This window comes from Crocuta crocuta, unplaced genomic scaffold, assembly GCF_008692635.1.
Source record: "Crocuta crocuta isolate KB4526 unplaced genomic scaffold, BGI_CrCroc_1.0 scaffold445, whole genome shotgun sequence".
Lineage (NCBI taxonomy): Eukaryota > Metazoa > Chordata > Mammalia > Carnivora > Hyaenidae > Crocuta > Crocuta crocuta.
This window is the reverse complement of record NW_027530847.1, coordinates 2,213,490-2,236,036: the sequence shown is the minus strand read 5'-3', so window position 1 is coordinate 2,236,036 and position 22,547 is coordinate 2,213,490. Positions and strand designations below refer to the sequence as shown.

The window sequence follows — 22,547 nt, the reverse complement described above, 5'->3', positions numbered from 1 at the left end:
GGCCCATTCATTTGTTCATCATTAATGTGTTCAACATTTACTGCACACTGAGTGGAGACACAAATGTACTAGATAAGTAGACATGCCCCTCAAGAATTTCATGGGCTAATGGAACAAGAGGATATGTGGCATGTCCTACGTCAAGGCTTTGGCTTCGGGCACATCTTGGGCTTGAATCCCAACCTGTCACTTCTGTGCAGAAGTCACATAACTTCTGAGCCACAGTTTCTTCATCTCTAAATGGAGACATGGGTAATGGTGGTGATGGTGTTGCTGCTGCTGATGGTAACAGGGTGTTGTAAGGGTGGAAAGTATTTTCTGGGTGTTCACTAGTTAGGCGTTGGGTGGTTGTGGCCACAGCCTTATGACTCAAGGTTCAGTGTGATTTCCATGACGTGACCTTTTTCTCTCTCTCAGGCAAAGCTAACGTTTCCCAATGTAAAACCCAAGCTGTCTGAATCCATGGACAAATGCCACCATAGTGACATCTGCAGCTATATGTGGAGCCAACTTATTGCACTTCCAGAACAGGATGCCTAGTAGCAGCAATGTGTAGCCAGTGATGGCAAAGTTGTGGCAGGTGCTCAGAGGGAGAGCAGCAAAGACAAGGTGCCTGTCCGCTACTTGCCCCTCAGGGGATAGTGAAATGCTCCTCTCAGCACAGATGCACTCAATTCTGTCCTGCAAAGTCAAGACCACAAGCCAGATACTGGACGTTGACACCTGTGGGCAACTGGGTAGAACAGAGTTGATACACAGACATTAGTAAATGTGTCCTGGAGGTAAATACTTAGTCTTTTGAAACCTCTTATGCATTTGTGACAAGGTATATTCACAAATACAGTTGCAGTAGAATGTATCAAGAAAACTCTATCCTTCCACTAAAAAATGAAAACTCAGAGTAACATGAAAGTATCTATCTGCCTTTATTTTGGTAAAACACTATAAAGAAACAATTTTAAAAATCCATATTTTCTTGTTGCAAATGAGGTATGAATAGTTGCCAAAATCTAGGGGAAGTCTAGGGAAATGATATAAAATCTGAGAGAGGTGGGTGAAAACCACCTTCTACAGTGAATGCAATAGTAGAAGATGATGATGGTGATGATGATGATGATGACGATGATGATAGTAAATTATGGGATACTCAAATATGCTAAGTTTGATGCTAATCTAGTAACATATTTCATCTCGCTTAACCCTCATGACAATCCTATAGAAGTACAATACTATCCCTGCTTTATAGATGAAGAAACTAAGACACAGAAAAGTTGAAAAATGCCCAAGACCAAACACCAGTAGGAGGCTGAACCAAGATTCACACCCAAAGCCTGTACACAAAGATCTTGTTGCCTCCTAAAACAATGATTCTTTGCCTTAGATAATTCACAAAGCCCACTGAAAAATCTCACGAGAGATATATATCCTAAGAAATGAAAACTGACCCAGATTTTGAAGCAATTTAAGAGTATGCAGGGAAACAAGTTCCCTGCAGGAGGTCCCTGTGAAGCCCTGTTATTGGCCAAGATCTGAGATTGATTGATTACACTGGAGAAGGAAACTGAGGCAGGACTACTGAGTTCCAGGGACCAGAAAAACATAGACAAGCAGATAAATGTGTGCACAGGTGTGCACTAAAGAAACACCCGTGAAAGGTCAAAATCCTGATGCCTGTCAGCAGGACATGCACAGCTCAGCCACATCTATTGAGACATCCTCACACAGGGGCCATTAAGAATCAGGACCTGCCTTATCATCTGCAATTGTGATCTCAGCCAAGCCTTGGCCAGCCTTGAAAGGGTCCTCTCTTTCAAGAATCAGCAGGTCGAATCACTCAGGGCTTGGGGAACAAGCAGGCCCTTTGCCCAGTGTGATAAGCCACCCTGAGTGAAAGAGCTTCCCATAGATTGTGGATTAGCAGAATCCAATGGCTGCCCCACCTCCAAAGGTTGAAGGAGAGAAAGACAAAGAATGGGGAGGTCCCAGAGGCCATCAGGGGCTGCATCCAGGATGTGCCCTTTCCCACCCCCTGGAGTTGGAGTCATTCACTGGGTCCAGAGAACCACTGAAGGAACTGAAATCGCAGGCCACATCCACCAACTGATGTCACAAATTTTGCCTAAAAGATGACTCCATTTCCCTCATATGTCCAAGAAAAATAAGACCTGAGACAGCTGGGTTTTGTCTTCTACTTATCATCATATATAAAACTCTTATGTTCTGCCTTTTGAGAAAAGGGCAACTGTCATTTGTTCTATGCATCTGATATTTCAGCAAAGCCCCAAATGGGGCATTTGGCAAATCAAACTATAGCTGAGGTTCACAGTATGAGAACTCCTATGGGGTTGAAGAGGGCCCTGAAGCAAACATGCTGAGCCTGCCTGAGGGCAGGGATCCGGACTAATTCTGGACTAAACTTCAGGTAGACAGAGGAGATGATGATGATTTTGACTAATCAACCCCTTAGTCAAAATTATCTCCCTCTCCTATTCTCTTGCACTGTAAAGCTGTAGTAATACCACAGCCTGATCATATAGGATGTACAAAATCACAAAATTTCAAGTGGTAGGAACCTAACAGATGACTAGGCTTTCTCTGAAATAGAGGTCAGAGGCCCAGAGAACAGTCTCTAGAGTTTGAGAAGCCATTAAATGAGATGACAGTTGAGAAAGAGCCTAAAATTCTTTTTTTTTTTTTTTTAATTTATTTCTAGGAGGGAGAGAGAGACAGGGTGAGCAGGGGAGGGTCAGAGAGAGAGGGAGACACAGACTCTGAAATAGGCTCCAGGCTCTGAGCCGGCAGTCAGCACAGAGCCCGACGTGGGGCTCGAACCCACGAACCGCGAGATCATGACCTAAGCGAAAGTCGGACGCCTATCCGACTAAGCCACCCAGGCGCCCCAAGAAAGAGCCTAAAATTCTTGAATACAAATGATCACCATTATTCAAGTTTCATTCCAAGTATGAAAAGGGGGCTGAGCAAATTTTATAACTCCCATGCCTAAAACCCCCAGACATGCCTTCATGCTCTCACCCATTGCAGACACTGTGTATGTTCCAGCCTTCCTGTGTCCATCACTTCTCCCCAAAATCTTTGCATGTTTGGACCCTGCTAATCATACACGTCTCACATAAAATGTCACTTGATCAGAAGTCTGTCCCTAAACGCCCTCTCCAGAGGGACTCCATCCCTTTCCCTCAGATCCCCACCTACCACTGGTCAATGCTGAGTGCCAACCATGGCCAGGGCATGCCACTGGCACCATAAAGGGTTCTCACTAGGTTGGCACCTGCCAGCTTTACACACCCCTTGACTCTGCCAGTCACCCAGCACCCACCTGGCTCAAAGATAATAGGCTGTGAAGGTTTAAAATAAGGAAGGGACAGATACTTGGCCTGGTTGCATCTCCAAAAAAGTTCCCAGCACCCTAAACATCTCTCAGAAAGACGCTGACAAATGTCACAACCATTAGCAGGTGTTGATCTTGGAAGTCAGCATATACCACGCCACCCTTATCAGCACACGTGGATCATGCCCCTTTGTGTCTGACAACTTATGTGAGAGACACCGGTCTATAAAATGGGATGCAGCTTTCCTCTCACAGTTCACAGGCGAGAACAGGAAGGGAGGCAGCTTCCAAAAACGTTCTCCCATTAACATCAACCCATCAACGTTGGACAAGGTAAGAATTTGCTACATCAAAATTCACAAAAGAGGGGCGTCTGGGTGGCTCCACTGGTTAAGTGTCCAACTCTTGATTTCAGCTCAGGTTATGATCTCATGGTTTGTGCGATGGAGCCCCACATCCGGTTCTGCACTGACAGTGAAAGACAGTGAATTCTCTTTCCCCCTCTCTCTGCCACTCCCCTGCTCTCACTCTCTCTCTCAAAATAGTTTTTAAAACTTCATAAAAGAGAAGGTCAAAACTCTGAGCCAGAAACAAGCATAGGACAGTTCAAGAAAGAACTACTTACGATTTTGCATTTAGCATCTCTTTAGCAATGCCCCTGCCTACTGAAATGCCCCTCCCTACTGAAATGCACAGCACTGTACCTAGCGTGATAGGTGTTAACCATTTCCTCATAACTGCTTTTAAAAATGGGGGATCTTTTGGGGGTACCTGGCTGGCTCAGTTGGTATAGTGTGTGACTCTTGATTTTGGGGTTGTGGGTTTAAGCCCCACATTGGGTATAGAAATTACTTAAAAATAAAATCTTCTTTTAAAAAGTAGGGGATCTTAAATGTTCATCGCCAGATGAATGGATAAAAAAGATGTGGTATATACACACAATGGAGTATTACCTGGCAATCAAAAAGAATGAAATCTTGCCATTTGCAACCATGTGGATGAACTAGAGGGTATTATGCTAAGCGAAATTAGTCAGTCAGAGAAAGGCAAATGTCATATGATTTCACTCATATGAAGAATTTAAGATACAAAACAGATGAACATAAGAGAAGGGAAGCAAAAATAATATAAAAACAGGGAGGGGAACAAAACATAAGAGACTCTTAAATACAGAGAACAGAGGGTTGCTGGAGGGGGGTTGTGGGAGGGGGCATGGGCTAAATGGATAAGGGGTATTAAGGAATCTACTCCTGAAATCACTGTTGCACTACATGCTAACTAAGTTGGATATGAATTTTTAAACTAATTAATTAATTTTTTTAATGGGGGATCCTTCCTGAGATTTTTTAATGATCCATTCAAGACAATATCTAACAATTCTGTCACAAATTCAGTAACAGGCAGAGAATTTTATTATTTTTTTCCCTCACAGGACACTTAATGTGAGTCACCTTCTCACTAAATTCTAATTTCTCACAGGTAAGGGTAAAATGAGAAAAGTAATGAAAATGTGATGAGTTTTCTCCTAGAGCCTAACTTGCTTCATACGAAAGATGTCACTGGCTTCCCATTATGTCTTTCCCAACATTTCATCAATAATGAATGTCTTTTTTTAAGTTTATTTTTAAGTCTTTTTTTAAGTTTATTTATGTATTTTGAGAGAGGGGGAGAGAGTGCAAGCAGGGGAGGGGCAGAGAAAGAGGGAGAGAGAGAATCCCAAGCCAGGCTCCACACTGTCAGCACAGACCCCGATGCAGAGCTCGATCTCACAGACTGTGAGATCATGACCTGAGCCAAAATCAAGAGTCAGACACTTAACTGACTGAGCCACCCAGGCGCCCAATTCTTCTCAGTCTTGATAAATGGCAGGCAACCTGATTTGGACAATGCCTATGTATGGCAAGAGCAGAGGTTGATTGAGTCTGATTTTATAAAACTTGATTGGGTAAGAGATGCAGAGAGGAACTCCAGAGTCTACTGGCTTTACTGAGAGAAAATACCCCAAGATACAAACCTCTATATTACCTTAAACATTAGAGAGAGAAAGACCTGAGAGAATCATTGTAAGGGAGGAATCTGATGGCCAGAGAAGGGAAGCAATTACCGCTGAGTTACACAACTGAGCTCAGAGTCAAACAGGGGTTTTCTTCCTGGGTGGACCTAGCTCTCTACCTTCTTGCTGAGGGTATGTCTCCTCAGCTGGAAATAGGGTAATAAAATCATCGTATCTAGATTTGCTGTGAAAATTATAGAAGATACTGTGGACGAAGTGCTTAGCACACTGACCAGTACTCTATAAGCAGATATGTATGGATACATCTCAACAAAGAGAGGTAAAGTCAGGACTTACAAGTTTACATAACAGTTCTGGCTTCTCAACCCTGGCCAAGAAAAAAAGCCACATGCTCCATGGTCAGGAGGACCACCCAGTGCCCTGCAATAGAAGAGGCTACAGAAAGTGGGAAATGAGCTAACTTGATCATCAATCCACACAGAGAGGAGCCTCCTGTGTGCCAGCCACCAACACAATAATGAGGATGGTCCAATGCCACCAAAGGACCATGCTAATGCTCTCCCAGAACATGGAAACAGGCTTTAAAAAGACAAGAGAGGGCATGAGATGGTCACACTGACGTAAAGATGGCCATACTGACATAAAGATGGCTCTGGCCTCTTTATGAAATGAACTGAGCTGAAATGCCAGGACAGCCCAGTGACCAAATGGGTGGAGGGTGCCAAGCACGGGTCTGATTCATTGGGTGATTTCATTCTGATTGGGCAAAACGACCAGCTGGAAACTGGCCAGAGGGCACAGGTAAGCATATTGGCTGCTCTGTACCACAAGTTTTACCATCTATAAAATAAGGATATACCCTCCTTCTCAGGGTTGTGTAGAGAATTTAGAGCAGCTAATGTCCACTTACTCTCCGCAAAGGGGTTGGCATATGGAAAGCTCATACGAACAAGAACAGTGCTCTATATTAGCAGACCAAAAGCTGGGAGAGACCTTGGCCACCATTGGAGCAACAACTTTTGTAGCTGGATCATTCAAAATTCTTGAATTCCCCAGATGGTAACTGAGATGTCTCCAAGGGTATTTGAGAAAGGAAGCCTGGCAGGAGGATGTGGACCACAGAGGTAAGGCTGTTGGCAGGACTTGACCTGTACTCAAAGACTGCCACTAGCCTGTGAACATCTTTGTGCAAAGTTGAAAAACACGTGGGAAAAAAACAAGACTTTGCCATATGACAGAACATTGTGTGATGAATACAATATACAGACTAGAATATCAACAATGTGAGTGGCACCTTTCCACAAGAGCGAGAACTCTTGTAGGTGCATGTCCAATACAGACATACTGGCACCCCTATGGTCCACTGGGAGCATGGTCTCTAAAAGAACTTGCTTTTGCAGATATCAGTCGCCAAGATGCTGACCCTCTGGGCCCTCGTCATCACACTGACCGTCCAGGCAAGAGCACTTAACGTGCTGCCTCCATCTTTAATAGAGGGAAATCTCCCTCAATTACCTCTTGAGGTCACCAAAACAGTTCCTCTCACTCTGCCACTTGGACCACCGCTCAGAGGTGCCCCAAAAGGCTCTCCATCTACGAAACTTCCAAGCAGGACCCCAGGAGGCAGGTGTCTACCAGTGGCCAGGTACTTCATGTCTAGCAGCAAACTCGAGGAATGTAAGTAAAAATCGGTTCACCTGCTCACCTTTGACTTTCCACCTCCTCACACACACTTCTCATTGCCAAGGCCAAAAGCTAATCACACCTTCAATCAGGAGAAGGCATCACAATCACCTTGGGAGCTTGTTAACAAACCAGCTGCCTGGGCTCCACTCCCACACATTGTGATACAGCAGTATTGCAGTGGGCCTGAAAACCTGGTTTTCTAATAAGCTCCAAGATGATGTTGAAGCTACGTGTCTGTAGTCCAAACATGGGGAAGGACTGGTCAAAGCAACCCTGGAGAAGGGAACTCTTGGATCCAGCCAAATGTCTGGCTACCTGCCTTTTATGTGACCCTTATCACCTGTACACTGCCAGGACCCCTCACGGCTTCCCAATGCTGGGCCCCACAGCTCATCCCAAACACCCACAGGTGCTTAGAGCATCAACCTGGTTGACAAGGAGCCAAGAAATGGGAAGTCCAAGTCCACTACCAAACCCCCTGACCAGATTTGCTCTCTCCAAACTCCCTCTCACACTGTTCTTGAGTCTCAGCCTCCTCTTCAAAGAGATGTGGAATTCTGTCCTCTGGCAGTCTCTCAGGGCCAGAGAGCAGAGGAGCTCAGGAATTACAAGGCTTGGCAAAGAAAACTCTCCTTGGGGACCAAGAAGGGAGTAGGACTCATAGCAAATGAAGGCCATTAGGAAAGTCCACAAAGCCCCCTGCAACAGCCTTCTGCAGCCAGCCCTCCACAGTGACAGGACGAGGTGGCAGAGGGGGAATTGGTCCCTGCCATGTCTAGACCACAGTGCCCAGACCCACAGCTCACACATCCACTGCTTTGCGTCTTTAGAAACATTCCCTCCACTCTGCCCACCATCTTGCCTTATGACAAGGCATTTGAAATATACAGAACAGTTCAGACAGTGATAAATAATAATAATAGTTGTATATCCAACAAACAGTGATTTGGTGGTGGTGGTTGTTAATTTTGTCAGACATACAAAAAAAAATACATATACACAGCAAATACTCTTGTACCCACACCTGAAATTAAGGAATAAAGTCCAGCCATAGGGCTGAGGGCCCCAGGGCTCCTGCAGGGGTGCCTCCCTCTCCCCCTTTTTCCTCCCCCACCCCGGAAGAGACCTTGGGTCTGATTATTCTTCCCTTGCCATTTCTCTATATGTTGTGACAGGCAGCTATTCCTTATCGCACTACATGTTATAAAGTTTTCCCAAAAAATTGAGGCACTGCCTCTCAATCTTGTTTCTGAGTTAACTGATCCATGTTGTAATGAGAAAGACTTTCCATTCGTTTTCACCATGGTATTTTACTGAATGAATCCTGCACAATTTATGCATCTATTCGATTTCTGTTCTGTCTCATTCTGTGCTGCTCCAACAATACTGACCTGAACACCCTTGTATGGGTCTCTTGATGTTCGTGTGCAAGAGATTCCCTAGAGCATAAACCCATGATGGGGGTGCACCCACATCACTCTACACAGACAGTCTCTCCAGAGTGTAGGACCCCAAGCATGCGAAGCGGCAGCAAGGCTCCAAAAACTAAAGTCCACCAGCTCAGCAGGGCTGGTACTGGTGGGCTTCCTTCTGCTACTCTTTCTGGGATAGGAATGTTGTCCTTTAGTCCAATTAAGATCTTTGCTGAGGTAGGCAGGTTGACCACCATCCAGATGTAATAGCTTCTCTTCTGAGTTCCTTCCTCAGGCCACTGAGAGCAGTATGATAGAACAGGACCCCTGTGACTTCACAGTTTTCCAAGTGGGCTCTTGACCCTCTTTCCTTCCCCACCATCTTCTGGGATCCCACTTCTCCCTGCCCTGCTTGTCTAAAGGGTGGAGGCAAAGACATGGTGAGCACCTCCTCCACCCTGATGATAAAAATGCTGGAGGATCTGTGCTGATGCAGGAGTTCTCTTAGTATGGGCAGCATGTCAAAGGTGGCAAGACCTCCCAATGACCCACAAGGGGAAAATGAGGCCTAGAGAAGAGACTCACGTAGAGTCACACAGATGGAGAATAGAGGAGTCAGATCTGTCAGCTCCACCACCTCTTCGCTAGCCACCTCAACCCTACTCAGTACTTAAAACCAGCTCAACATTTGTCCTGTGCCCACTGACCCATGCTGCAGGTTCTATCATGCATTCCTAGACAGGTGCAGAGACTGGGGCTCAGGAAAGAGAATACTCTGCCCCAGGCCACCTCGACTTCAAGGAACAAAGTCTAGACTCAGGGCTACTGGACTAGACTCAGGGCTACTGGGCTCAAGAGCTAAACTAAGTTCTTTCATTCCATGTCAAACCACTTTAAAGTAACGTACTCAACACTAGGTTGGCCTCAGGTAAGCAGTTAATAAATGTTAACTCTTGTAACAGGGAACAGGTTATCTCTGCATCACCAGGCTGTCCTGTAGTGGGCAGTGGCAGGGAGTGATATATCCAGAAGGCATGATATATAGTAGCTAAGGGCCTCACAATTCAGAGGTGCTGGCTCTCCAGCTGAGAAGGTTCCTCTGGCTGAATCATTTGGACAGCCAACAGCAAGATCATGTCTCTTGACCCTTTTCAGATCTAAATGCCACGCTGCCCGCACAGATCAAGAAGATGCTGATGTGTGAGGAGATAAATCTAGCTGGTGTGCTTGGGACAGTGATATCCACATTGTCTAACTCCAACCTACTGTCTATGGTAGACCTCACTTCATCCCTCAGCCTACCTGGAGGTGAACTTCTTGGTGGTATCCTGAACAAGGAAAGTGGTGGCCAGTCCCCAAAGCTCCCACTGCCATCGGTCTCAAAAGCCACTGATGCCCTCAATATCCAAAAGACTCTGGGCAGCCTACTACCCATTGGCGCAGAGAAGAATCCTGTAAAGGGATTGGCCCTTGATCTCCCAAATCTCCCCCTGCCCCTGAATGACGTGGTTAGCCAAGCTGGCAAGCTCACAGAATCCACCGAGGGCATGCTGAACAGTGTAGTGCCAGGAGGCATTGGTGATGCAGTCACAGGCCTGCTGGATAATGTTAACATAGAAGAACTCTTGTTGGGGTAAGTGATTCCTTGATCCTATGGTCTGGCACAAGAAGAGAGCTGCTGTTTGGGGACACTGAAGTTCAACCTCCAACAATCTCATAGAAAGGGACAATCACATTTTCATGAAGCAATATTCTAGTTCTGTGCTGAAAGGGTGCCCTTTCAGAGGGAAATATGATCAAGAGTTCTTCAGCTTATAGAGCAGGGTGGGTAAGGGAGCTAGGGAGTCTTGGGAATGAATGGGTTGGTAAGTTGTTAAATGGCTGCTTCAAGGGTACTTCTGCTGCCCAACCTGATTTGTGGAGCCAGAACTAACCCATGATGCTGTCACTTTGCAGATTAAATGTTCAAGAAGTGACTGTGGACAGCATGACGTCAACCATGACAGGTGATGGGATCCTCATATCTACCACAACTACCGCCTTCATAGGTGGAAAAGGGTGAGTCTGTTTCCAAATCAGTCAGCAGGGACAGCATAGCGGGGGTCTTAAGATCCAGGGTCCAAGGGCCAGGCAGAAGCAACACAGAATAAGGTTGGATGATTGAGGGTGGGGCAAACTGGGCACCAGGCACAGCTGTCTGTCTCCTCTGCCCCAAAGGACCAATGCAGGAGAATGACCCCATGGAGCCCCATCCTCAAATAGGGTAAGCACAGCCAGAAATCCAGATTTCCATGTGAAATCTGCACAATTTTATACAAGGGCAATGAGGAGAAAAACCACAGAGAATGACATGTATACTGGTATTACGGGAAATGCAGGCTCCAAATAATCTGGACCCTCCAAGAAGAATCAGCCCACTCTTCAAACACTGTCTCAGGCATTTGGAGGGGGGGAGAGATGCAGAGATGATTAAAGTGCATGCATCAGTCATCCACCTAATGGGTAATTAACACACAACTCTATACCAGATGTTGTGCTGGGCACAGAAGGAGTAACGGCATTCCCCTTCCTCAGTGATCATTAACAGGTGGGGGAGGACAGGTTATCAGTGTAGGTCCGAGGCACATAGGAATACATGAGGACAGGCAATCCATATTGGGGAGAAGGCGGCTTCTTGGACTATCACACACATGGCACTAAAACCTCTCACTGAGCAAGCTCCAGCCAAGCACTTAACTGAGGCACTCCAAACTCACTGAACCCTTTTGACAACCTCCTCAGAAAAGCAGTCGTATTTCTAGACTAGGAAACCAGTTTAGACTACTGAAACCAGGGGTGCCTGGGTGGCTTAGTCGGTTAAGCGACCGACTTTCGCTTGGGTCATGATCTCGCGGTTCGTGGGTTCGAGCCCCGCGTCGGGCTCTGTGCTGACTGCCAGCTCAGAGCCTGGAGCCTGTTTCAGAGTCTGTGACTCCCTCTCTCTCTGACCCTCCCCTGCTCACGCTGTCTCTCTCTCTCTCTCCTAGAAATAAATATTTTTTAAAAATTTAAAAAAAAAAAAAAAAGACTACTGAAACCAGTTACACACAGCTGACAGGGCTCAAACCCAGGCATTCTGCCTCCAGAGCCCATGCTGGTGACCACTACAGTTAGCAATAGCATGAAGGGCCATTTGTCTTCCCGAGAACATCTGACTTTAATGATACCTGGCTCTAGTAAATGGTTGGTTTTCTTATGCTGTAACCCACACAACTCACAGCTGGGGATGGTGGGCACAAAAGTGAACTTGTAACAAGCATCTCATTACAAGTCGGCCTGGTGCCACCAACAAAAGAAGACTTTTTTTTTTTTTTTTTAAATGTTTATTTTTGAGAGAGAGAGAGAGACAGGGAGTGACTGGGGGAGAGACAGAAAGAGAGGGAGACACAAAATTCAAAGTACGCTCCAAGCTCTGAGCTGTCAGCACAGAGTCCGATGAGGGCCTCGAACCCATGAACTGCGAAATCATGACCTGAGCCAAAGATGCTTAAATGACTAAGCCACCCAGGTGCCCCAAAAGAAAAGTTCTTAAAGGCTGGTGAGGAGAGTGATGTTATCAATGTTTGAATGCCTTCCATGAGCCAGGCTCTGAATCCTGTGTAGAAGAGGAAGGCCAACTTTGAGGCATGCTCACTGGAAAGCACCAAACTTTCCCTTTCTCAAACAGTCTAGACAAACACATGAGGCTGAGTCCCAAAATGCCCACTGCTTGGCCTGAGTGATATCCTGGTGCCAGGCCTGGTCTCACCTACATATTGCTCTCCACAGACTAGCAGGACCTGTAGTCAGCCTACTGGGATATCAAGTACACAGCGATATAACTCTGAAAATTGGCATTTCCACGAACAATACCCAATGCGTCAACCTCCAAGTCCAGGACAAGGACATCAAGTTCAAGAAAGTGACCCTTCAGCTAGTGGAAACGTACGTGAGACCATTTTTCTCATTTTCTATATCAATACATGCCAGAATGTCCCCATTGATACCACCCTTAGAGATGAGTTTGGCCACCCAATGAATTGAATGATCAGCTATTGGAGTCCCAGTGAGCAGTCTCTGTTTGGGGATACCCACTATGTTTGAAAACAACCTTCTCTCACTCAGCCTGCATTCTGCTAAGCATATTATTTGTATTTTGTTCTTTTTGGTTAAGCAATACATTCACCTAGATCAAAATTCGAAAGATACAAAAAGCCATACAGTGAAAAGTCTTCCTCCCACCCATGTATATCAGCTGGCTAATACTTCTCCCTGGAAGCAACAAAAGGACCTAGTCTCTTCCATTGGCTTTCAGAGATACTATATGCTATGCACAGTTGTGTGTATGTATACACACACAGAAAGGGGTAAACACCATATATATCATTCTGGACTCTGATTGCTTCACTTTAAAAAAAAAAATAGCTTGGAACCTGCTGCATCAATATATAAATAGCTTCTTCATTTTTTTTTATGGCCTTGTATTTCATTATGAAGATGCACTGTAATTTAATAGTCCCTTAACAAGGAATACTTGTGTTTTTCAACTATTAACTTTTGTAACCAACTCCAACTAGTAAGGTGTCAGACAGGTCTATTCACTAACATGAATGAGATTCTGAAGGATAAATCCCTCTATGTGGGGTTGCTGGGTCAGATGTCAGGCATTGGTAATTTTCCCAGAGATCCTTGTAGTATCTTCCTCAATGACTGAAACTGTAGACAAAAGGGCTCAGGTGTTTGTACAAATTAAGAAGCAGGACATCATGCAGCTGTTTCATGAATAGATGGGTTTTCTCCAATGTGTGGGCAAAACCCAGAAATGCAACAATCACATAGTTTTCCACCTGTCTTTCCCAGGGTCACAAGTACTTTGCCAGTGCCTCTGCCTTTGGACCAAATCGTTTCTGAAGTGTTGACAGTAGCTATGAAAGAAAATGTAAGTGTTTGGAAAGAGGAGATCACCACCTCAGAGGTCTAGGTCACTGGGGAAAAGTGATTTGGTCCTGATGCTGAGATAGACTCAAGAAGAGACGGCGGGCCTTCGGGAGTCCCGAATTTAGAGCCATTCTGGCTCTAAAAGACCCCAGCAGCAGGACAGGATAAGGCCTCATGCTGGGAGGGTGAGAGGATAAGTTCTGCCATAGAAAAGCCCAACAAATAGACAGGGAGAAGGGAAAGAGGACGGGGAGGAGGGGAAGATGATCTGGGCTGAGGGGGATGAGGACAGGACTGAGCACTCCCTTGGCAAAACTCATTGGTGGTGATCTCACAGCTTCAAGGAACGGCATCATGTGACATTGATTTCAGTGATTTCAACGAATGCAAGAACTGTGAGTACAAACACCGGACCTCCCTGGGGCTCATGGGTCAATGGAGGGCTCCTTGGGGATCTCACCACATGACAGACAGGAGAGTGGGCGGCTGTGAGCTACACTACCTTGTGCCTCCAAGGCACTCAAACCCTCCTTAGGACTCTCAGGGCAGAAAGGGTGGCAACTAACTGGCTTCTCCGAACCACTATGGCACATTCTCCAGGACAGAGGAGGGCACAGAGCCCCTTAGAAGTCTGCAGCAGCCCCACCACCCAAATGGTTTGCCAAGTGCATATGTGTGCAGAAATCGGAGTAAGGAGGATCCTAGGCCTCACGCCAGGGAAGCTGAGAAGCAAAGATTCCCTCCAATGTCCTCAAATATATCCGGGAGATAGGAATGGCAGGACATAGTGGGACAGCAGCTGCCAAGACAGCCAAAGCAGGAAACTGGTAACACTTCTCAAGTCCCAGGGTAGATGAAACTGGTGCCTTGGCAGCAAGCTTTTCTCTCTCATTGTTCTCTTTCCTCCCACCTGCAGCTACTGGCTTGTTCAAGTACAACGTTAAAAGTTCCAGTATTTCTGCACAAGGTCTTTCAGTCTTGTACTGTGTAAGTGTTCTTTGTGCTTATGATGGATTCCATAGGAGGGCTGGAGACATCCCTGAATTCACGAAATATATGCTACCTAAAGAACACTTGCATGGGGGAATTCATCTCAAAAATGAGGATTTATGGCTTCTCTTCAACAATCAGAGGTCTGGTGGCCCTAAGTTGGACTGCATCAGGGCCAATCGGCTGGACAGGAGCAGTGCTTCCTCCTTTACAAAAGGTTTCTACTCTCCAGTCTCCACAAACCCCACCACTTCCTACAGACTCCCAACAGAGAGGCTGGGGGGTGGGGGGGGGCGGAAGGAGGAGGTCTACTGCTGTCTGTCATCATGCCTGCCCACTGCAGTGCTCAGAGGGGGCTGCTTTGCTCCTCAACATCTCAGCCAGGCCTCCAAAGACATAGAAACTGGTGTTAGTCTCACACGATGACAGGGATTTCTCTGCTTTTCTTTCTCTAGGCTAAAGCCTTCTTTAACAAAAATATAGTCCCTGTACCTGGAAGTCCCCTTCCACCAGATCCTAAAAATGCCAACATTTCTCTAACTCTGTCCCATAAATTACTCAACATTATCATCACACTGAGTGTCAAGCAGAGCTCCACCAAGGTAAGCCTCATCTACATGGCCCCAGCACCATTCTCCTATTTGCGTAAGCCTAGTCTGTCAAACTCTGAGAGAAAGGTAAAAATGCAGTGGGTTCTAGAATATTCTTCCAGAGATAAATATGAGGAAAGGTAGTGGGATACAGCTTTTCTCTTAATGATGATCTTATTAATGGATATTGTGAACACTGAGGCTAGCAGAGAGTAGGGGCAAAGGAGGACAAATGTTTTCTGAGTTCCTGCTTCATACCAAGTACAAAGCCAGGTGTCATTTCATCCTGACAATGGCCCCAGGAGGTAGGAATTCTTGTCCCCATTTTACAGAAAACCAAAGTGAGAGAAGTACCTTACCAACAGTCGGTGTTCATTTGTTTCAGGCCCCAAAGGTGATAGAAGGAATAGAGGCAGTAATAACAAGAAAATAATAATCACTGAGTACTTTCTATGGGCCAGGCTCTGTCTCAGCAATGTACAAGGTTTCCTTAACCAGGTCTCCAGAATGATTAAGTGCAGAGTGCTCTGCCAAGAGCATAGAAAGAAATGGGTTTAAGCTGGATAAAGGGTAACAGAAAAGCAAAATTTTATGTGTTAAATACCCTACTGTCCTTCTGAGAAAGGAGATGAGATATAGGAAAATCTCTGGAATCACCCTATCTGCTGTGGTCACAACCACTGCACCAGTACACGCCTAGGTGACCGACTCATGCTAGAGAGCCAATAAGTATCTGAATAAATGAACTGAATGATACACAGGTATGTCATGAGGTACCATTCTGCAGCCCTCCTTCTTCTCCATTCTCTAAATAATGACTTTTTTACAACAGACCAATAACATGGCTGCAAGCATCACCAAAATAGCCTACTCCTTCAAGTCAGGCAACCAACTCCAAGTCACCTTCTGGGTTCCTGTGGAAAAGGATGGTGAGAATTTTGCTACTGTGGAAAGGGTAAGTATCGAGTAACAAATCAGGACTGAGCTGTGAGAAGGACCTAATGGGAGCACAAGTTACATGGAAAGGACAGAGCATGAGCGGGGGAGGGGCAAAGAGAGGGAGACACAGATCCAAAGCAGGCTCCAGGCTCTGGACTATCAGCACAGAGCCTGACGTGGGGCCCAAACTCACAGACTGCAAGATTATGACTTGAGCCGAAGTCAGAGGCTTAACCAACTGAGGCACCCAGGTGCCCCTTAAGGTACTATTTTTAATGTATATTTGTTTTATATTAATGCAGACCTTAATCATCTCCCATGACAGCAAGATTTCAAAAGACAAATTGATAACAGACTTCAAGATTGTAAGGTACTGTCTAACTACAAAGTCCTCTTGACATTTGTCAGTATAAAAATAAATATCAAGAACCCAATTCAAATCACACGAGAAAAATAATGGAAAAGGCCCTTGGGGCATACCTGCCTAACTACAGGGAAGTCAAAATGGAGTTTTACTCACTTTAAAATTACTTTCTCCTCTGTATTTGACATTTTATAAATGGCCTTGAGAAGTGAGTTAATACCTAAACGCTAGAACTGGTTGATATTTTTTATGTGAAAATAATTTTTCCTTATACTTCTGTTTCCTGACAGCTCTGAAGACATGGTGACACCCTCTGAGACTGTAAGCTGATTCAATTTTGAAAATATCTATATGTGAGAAATTATTTTAATGTCAGATCCTCAGTGACACAGGGACTCTGGAAAGGAAAAGATCACACTTGGTCACAGATGCAGTGTGGAGTAGGACTACATGTTCCAAACCTAAACCCTCTCTGGAGAGCTTCAAACTAGTTCCCAAAGCCATGACTAGAGTCCCACATTCAGTCAGTGAAATAAGGAAGGCCTAAATCCCTGCATTTTTAGTGTTGTGGGTGATTCTGATACACAAGAAGTCCTGGAAGAATGAAACGGTGATCTAGATTCTAATCTTGCCTGGGCTCATGGGAGTTGCTCACAGATATACCCAGTCTCACCCTTCCCGTCAGTAGTTCCCATCAGTAGCCCTTCAGAGTGAGCACATGGATCACCAGATAAGAGCCTGGGAGATGAGGAAGTGGGGAGAGTGAGGGAATGGGCTCCAGGAAATTCCCAGGAAGTTTGCCACCCACATCCTCCTTTAAGATATTTGATCTTGTACATGTTCATGCCTTCATTCAACAAATGTTCAGGGAACACCACAATGTCTCCAGCCCTAGAATACAACATGAAATAGTGATAAGAGTGACCCTCAAATTTAAGTAGGAAAACAGAGACAGATGAAAATCATAAACATATCAGCTAAATCACAAGGAGTCTAGAAGCCACACCCTGGGTGGAGGCATACAACGGGCACCCAGAAGTGAAAAACCTTATGACTATGGGTGACTATGGGGATTGTCTGCATCTCATATGTCAGCCCCAAGATAACGAGGAGTCAGTTGACAGACTCTGGGAGGTGTCACAAGCCCAGTGATCCTTCATCTCATCTTTACCTCTGGACAGCTGTGTAACATGCCAGACTCTGTGCAGGGGAAGGAATGTAGAAAGCATGATTCCTAACCTCATGTAACTACACATCTGCCAGGGGTTACAGACATTTATGCAGAAAGTTGTCAATGTAGCATAAAAATGACAGAGTAGAGAGAGCACTAACTCGGAGGCAGACAGTACGTTCCCTGAGATGATGCCTGAACTTAGCCCTGAAGAAGGAGAAGTTTAGCACAGACCCAAAGTGTGTACCAGATAGAGGAAACAGAACGTGACAAAGGTAGGCATCAAGAAATCATAGTCCTTTTGAAGATGGGAAAGGTAAGCAGAGTGCCAGCAGAGAGAAGCAGATCTGGGAGACCTTTGGAGGGGATGCAAAGGAGGTAGGCTGAGCAACAATCAGTCCTTCCCAACACTGAACTCAGCCTTTGTCTTGAAAGTATACAACTGCATCACTGAGCCTGCAGCAGTGTCTAGAACATAACAGCACCCCATAACCATTTGTTCAAGGAGCCACCTGAGGCATCAAAACCTACTGAAGAGCTCTGGAAAACCCCCAAAGAAGAAGCCGGAGAGATTAACCAACATCCACCTCCCCACATAGCCTTGTCCAGTAATAGATTACTTCCACTAGGAAAAAAACGCACATCAGAGGCACCCAAGATGTACTGATAAAAATGTCCCTCCTATCTCTTCCAGGAGGCTGAGGTGCAAGATATATTGCTTCAGGTTGTGAAGAAATGCTTATCTGCCCTAAATGGTACGTGAAATTAATAAACACTTAGGAGCGCCTAGGTAGTTCAGTTGATTAAGCGTCCAACTCTTGATCTCACACAGTCTCGAGATCAATCCCCATGTCAGGCTCTGTGCTGAGTGTGGAGCCTGCTTAAGATCCTCTCCCTCCCTCCCCCTGAGCTCCTCCCCCACTTGCACACTCTCTCTCTCAAAAAATAAAAATTAATTAATTAAGGGGCACCTGGGTGGCTCAGTCGGTTGGGCATCCAACTCTTGATTTTGGCTTATGTCATGATCTCATGGTTCATGAGATTGAGCTCCACACCAACAATGCAGAGCTTGCTTGGGACTCTCTTCTCTCCTCTCTTTCTCTGCCCCTCCCCCCACTTGCATGCACTCTCTCAAAAGAAATAAACATTTTAAAAAGTAAAATATCTTTTTAAAAAATAATAATGTAAACATTTAGAAGAGTCATAAGAAAGGGACATGGGTGTGAAACCACATTACAGAACGTTCCATGGCACTGAGCACAGTATCATCCAATCACCATCTGGACTGAAAATCACTTCTTTGTTTTCAGATAGGGACTTCAAATCTTGAGATGGCAAAACATGAAAATTAAATCTAAGTGCCTCTTCTACAGGTCCTAATGAAATCTAGCTCAGTGGTAAGGGGTCCTCTTACCATTTGGAGGAAACCTGGACCTGATCACCTAGTCACACAGATGCTGGAGTTTGAGAAACTCAAGACTGAGATCATAAATGTCACAACCATCAAGAGATGATGGTACAAAATGCCATCTGTACATATTTGTGGTGAACTCTAGAGGGGTTCAAAATAGTGCAAATGACACCAAAACAGCAGAGTCTTCTTCTTCAGCTAGTGAAGGCAGACATGCCTAGATGTCTCTTAATACTGATTCTCTGTGCACAGAATACCCATTTGGTTTCCAGTTAGTTCTAGGGTCTTTTCTGATCTTTGTAAGCTCACCCTTACACACACACAAGTCTAAGAAACTGTCTGAAATCTGTCCATTGAATGGGCAGGGGAGAGATTTCTCCTAGATCTGTGCACTGATCAGAGATCCCACCGGCTGACTGTGGCTAAAACAATCCAGCCTGGTCATTGTTTCTTTCAACTCATCACATTTTCTCTCCTTCTTTATTTTATTTTATTTTTTTTAATTTTTATTTATTTCTAGGAGAGAGAGAGAGAGAGACAGCGTGAGCAGGGGAGGGTCAGAGAGAGAGGGAGATACAGACTCTGAAACAGGCTCCAGGCTCTGAGCTGGCAGTCAGCACAGAGCCCAACGCGGGGCTCGAACCCACGAACTGCGAGATCATGACCTAAGCGAAAGTCAGACGCTTAACCGACTAAGCCACCCAGGCGCCCCACTCTCCTTCTTTATTTTAGAACTGACAAGTGCATGGAATGTTCCACCAGGACTAACCTCAACTCCTCTAAACAATGTCAAGGTTACAGTACTTAAATCGGTAAGAGAGAAATTCCAATATTATCCTTTTGCACTAAGGTCTACTCTGCACTTCAATCTTCACAGGAATGAATGGGGCCAGTGGGCCTTAACCTCAGTCTGTTCCAGGCTGTCCTACTGGCTCCAACTAATCTCCCCATTCTCCTAGGCAGATTCATTGCCTACCTTAGTCACAAGTCCTAACACTGTGACACTCTTGGTTATATATAATCAAATAATCTATCCACTGTCCCCATGAGGACTCTAATACTTTTCTGAATATACCTCAATCATTTCTTTGGAAACATCTTTGTCACCCTCACTCAAATTTCCCCCTTCTTCCCATCTATCTAATCCTAAACCCAGAGAAAATTTCAAACAGAACTTGCCTCCTAAAAGACAGGCAAAAGAATGGGATTTATTTAAATGTCACCAGGAAAACAGTAAATTATGAGGATGGAACTAGGAAACATATATGACAGTAAAGAAGTTTAAATCTCCATCACCCTTAGATATTCCATTCATGATAAACATGCTTATCAAGTACATAATCTAACCAAGACAAATTCTTCTATTTTGGCTCAAACCTCCGAAGTTATATATTCAGGTTTTCACTTAACCTCCAAATTTCCCTGAATCTGTGGCCAAATCAATTATTAGAGTACAGAGTGGAGTAAATCAGCATTTGCCTCAATGCTGGTTTTCCACCTCCTGCTCTTACACTCCATGGTTCTGAGTGGCCTTGGACATATCACTTAGTGTCCCAAACTCAGTCTTGAGTCAAAGGATTGAATTAGATGAATATCAACTGTGTTCCAGCTACAAATGATAGCCCAACCAGAACTGGTTTATGCAACAACAATAAATTATAAGTAATGGCCTGATTATAAGTGGCCTCATTCACTGACGATGACACCAGAATCTATCTCTTGCCTCTACTATTTCTGGTGGGCTCTGTTTTGGTTGTACCTGGAGGTCTCCACCTTCCAGGAGCTTTACTCTCCATTTCCTTCTGGAATAGCTCAAACAATGACGTGAAAATAACCTCTGGGGCTCCCACTAACCGGACTTGTTCCATATCTCCAACCCTGAATGAAGCAAGTGCTATGGGCAGGGGGGGATGGAGTGCACTGGTAGCTTAGCCCAGGCCTGCAGTGAGCTTATATATTTAAAAGTATATAATTAAGTTGTCTCTTATCTCCTCACAGAACGATCTTCAGGCAGCAAACTAAACCCAGCACTTGATGCCAGAGAATTTTCCAGAATGAAAGCATTCTAAAACTTCTCTAAGAAATATTGAGCCAAGGACATCCTTATCAATAAAGGAGCCAAGTAGAATAGTGTTCTGAACATGTCAACTATTCTTTGGAATCTCACCAACAATATCTTGAATTAACAAGTGCAAGAAAAGCAAGAATCCAGGGATTTTTGGCATTTTGTAATCACTTCTTTAATAATTAACCTGTTTTCATGCAAAAAAAAAAAAAAAAAGACTCATTTGTCTTCAATTCATACAAATAGGAATTTCATCTTAGGCTTATAATTAGTAAAAGACCTACCTACCAGGGACCTAAAAATTAATAGTATGAATGAGGAGGCAACAAAACTCAGGCTTAATTTATCTAGGGCACTAAGGGACAATCCTGACAATAATTAAGACTTTTCTTCCTGTATCTCTGCTCTCCCTTCTCCGACTCCAAATGCTTTCTTTTGCCCGTTGGCCCAACATGAAAATCACACAGGGGATAGAATCCAATTTCCCCCATCATCTCATGCTAAACAGAGGGGCACAGTCCAAATCCTAAAAGCTAGATGGCAAAGGGCAGGTAAGAGCCTGGCAATACCATGACCAGGGCAGCAAATGATCTAGGTCCCAGTTCAGTAACTATACACCATGCCAAGTGGCTGGGAGAGGAAAGCTAAGCTAAACTCCTTTTAAAGAGACCAATAAATGCAAAAAATGACAGAAAAGTAAGGAAAAGGGATACTGAGAAACAGAACTGTGATCTCTACACCAGGCAAAGACCATCCCTTGTGCTCAGTGTCTGTTCTGGAGACAAAAGAACTCAGATTGTAGACACAAAGATAGATAGGAGAAGCAGGGCCAGATACAGGACTCACCTCACAGCAAGGAGCAGCACCCCTATAAAATAAAGGCCAAATCACATTACTACCTTCGGCCTTTTGCCCAAATCTTAGGCCTTGATTTCTCCCCAGGTCATACTTCCATACTCAGTCCCATCTTGGTAAATGACAAAACAATCCACTCACGTTCCCTAGCCAGACATCTGGAATCATTCTTGATTCCTCTCTCTTTCACCAGCAGACTAAGTCCTATTGGTTGTGCCTCAAGAACACCTCTCCCATCTGTTTGCTTCTATCACCATCCTAGTCCAAGTCATCATCATCATTCACCAGGGCAACTGGTCTCTCTGCTTCTGCCCTTGCCACCTACAATCCATTCTCCACCTGGGAGCCAGAGTGCTCTTTATAAAACCTATGCTCCCTACTTAAAAACTTTTCAACCACTGGTGAGTATATGGAAAAATCGGAACCCTCATGCATTACAAGTAGGAAAGTAAAAATGGTTCGATCTCTGTGAAAAACAGGTTGGCTGTTCCTTAAAAACTTAAACATAAAATTTACATATGACTCAGTAATTCCACTCCTAGGTATATGCCCAAAAGAACTGAAAACAAGTGTTCAAACAAATGCTGCACATGATTGTTCATAGCAGCCCTGCTCACAATGGCCAAAATATTTGAACAACTCAACATGTGAGATGTTCAAATGTTCATCTATAGATGAATTGATAAACAAATGTGGTATGTATACACACACACATACACACACGCAGAAGCACACACACACAAAG

General features: G+C 44.7%; 1 protein-coding gene across 1 annotated transcript; it reads left to right on the top strand.

Moving 5' to 3' along the window:
• Window positions 1-6,778: 6,778 nt before the first annotated feature.
• LOC144235755 (vomeromodulin-like) lies at window positions 6,779-20,904 on the top strand. The gene is made up of 14 exons (XM_077769364.1): window positions 6,779-7,040; window positions 9,617-10,094; window positions 10,418-10,519; window positions 12,269-12,424; window positions 13,340-13,418; window positions 13,755-13,812; window positions 14,334-14,404; window positions 14,863-15,009; window positions 15,830-15,952; window positions 16,239-16,306; window positions 16,591-16,621; window positions 18,166-18,226; window positions 19,615-19,694; window positions 20,881-20,904. The coding sequence occupies exons 1-14, from the start codon at window positions 6,779-6,781 to the stop codon at window positions 20,902-20,904; spliced, it is 1,740 nt and encodes a 579-aa protein (XP_077625490.1).
• The last annotated feature ends 1,643 nt before the right edge of the window (window positions 20,905-22,547 follow it).

Excerpts from the sequence above, each read along its gene's own strand:
- LOC144235755 (XM_077769364.1), top strand. The coding sequence starts at position 6,779 with ATGCTGACCCTCTGGGCCCTCGTCATCACACTGACCGTCCAGGCAAGA. Across the intron at positions 12,425-13,339 it reads ACCCTTCAGCTAGTGGAAAC|GGTCACAAGTACTTTGCCAG; the intron begins GTACGTGAGACC and ends TGTCTTTCCCAG. Across the intron at positions 14,405-14,862 it reads GTCTTTCAGTCTTGTACTGT|GCTAAAGCCTTCTTTAACAA; the intron begins GTAAGTGTTCTT and ends TTCTTTCTCTAG.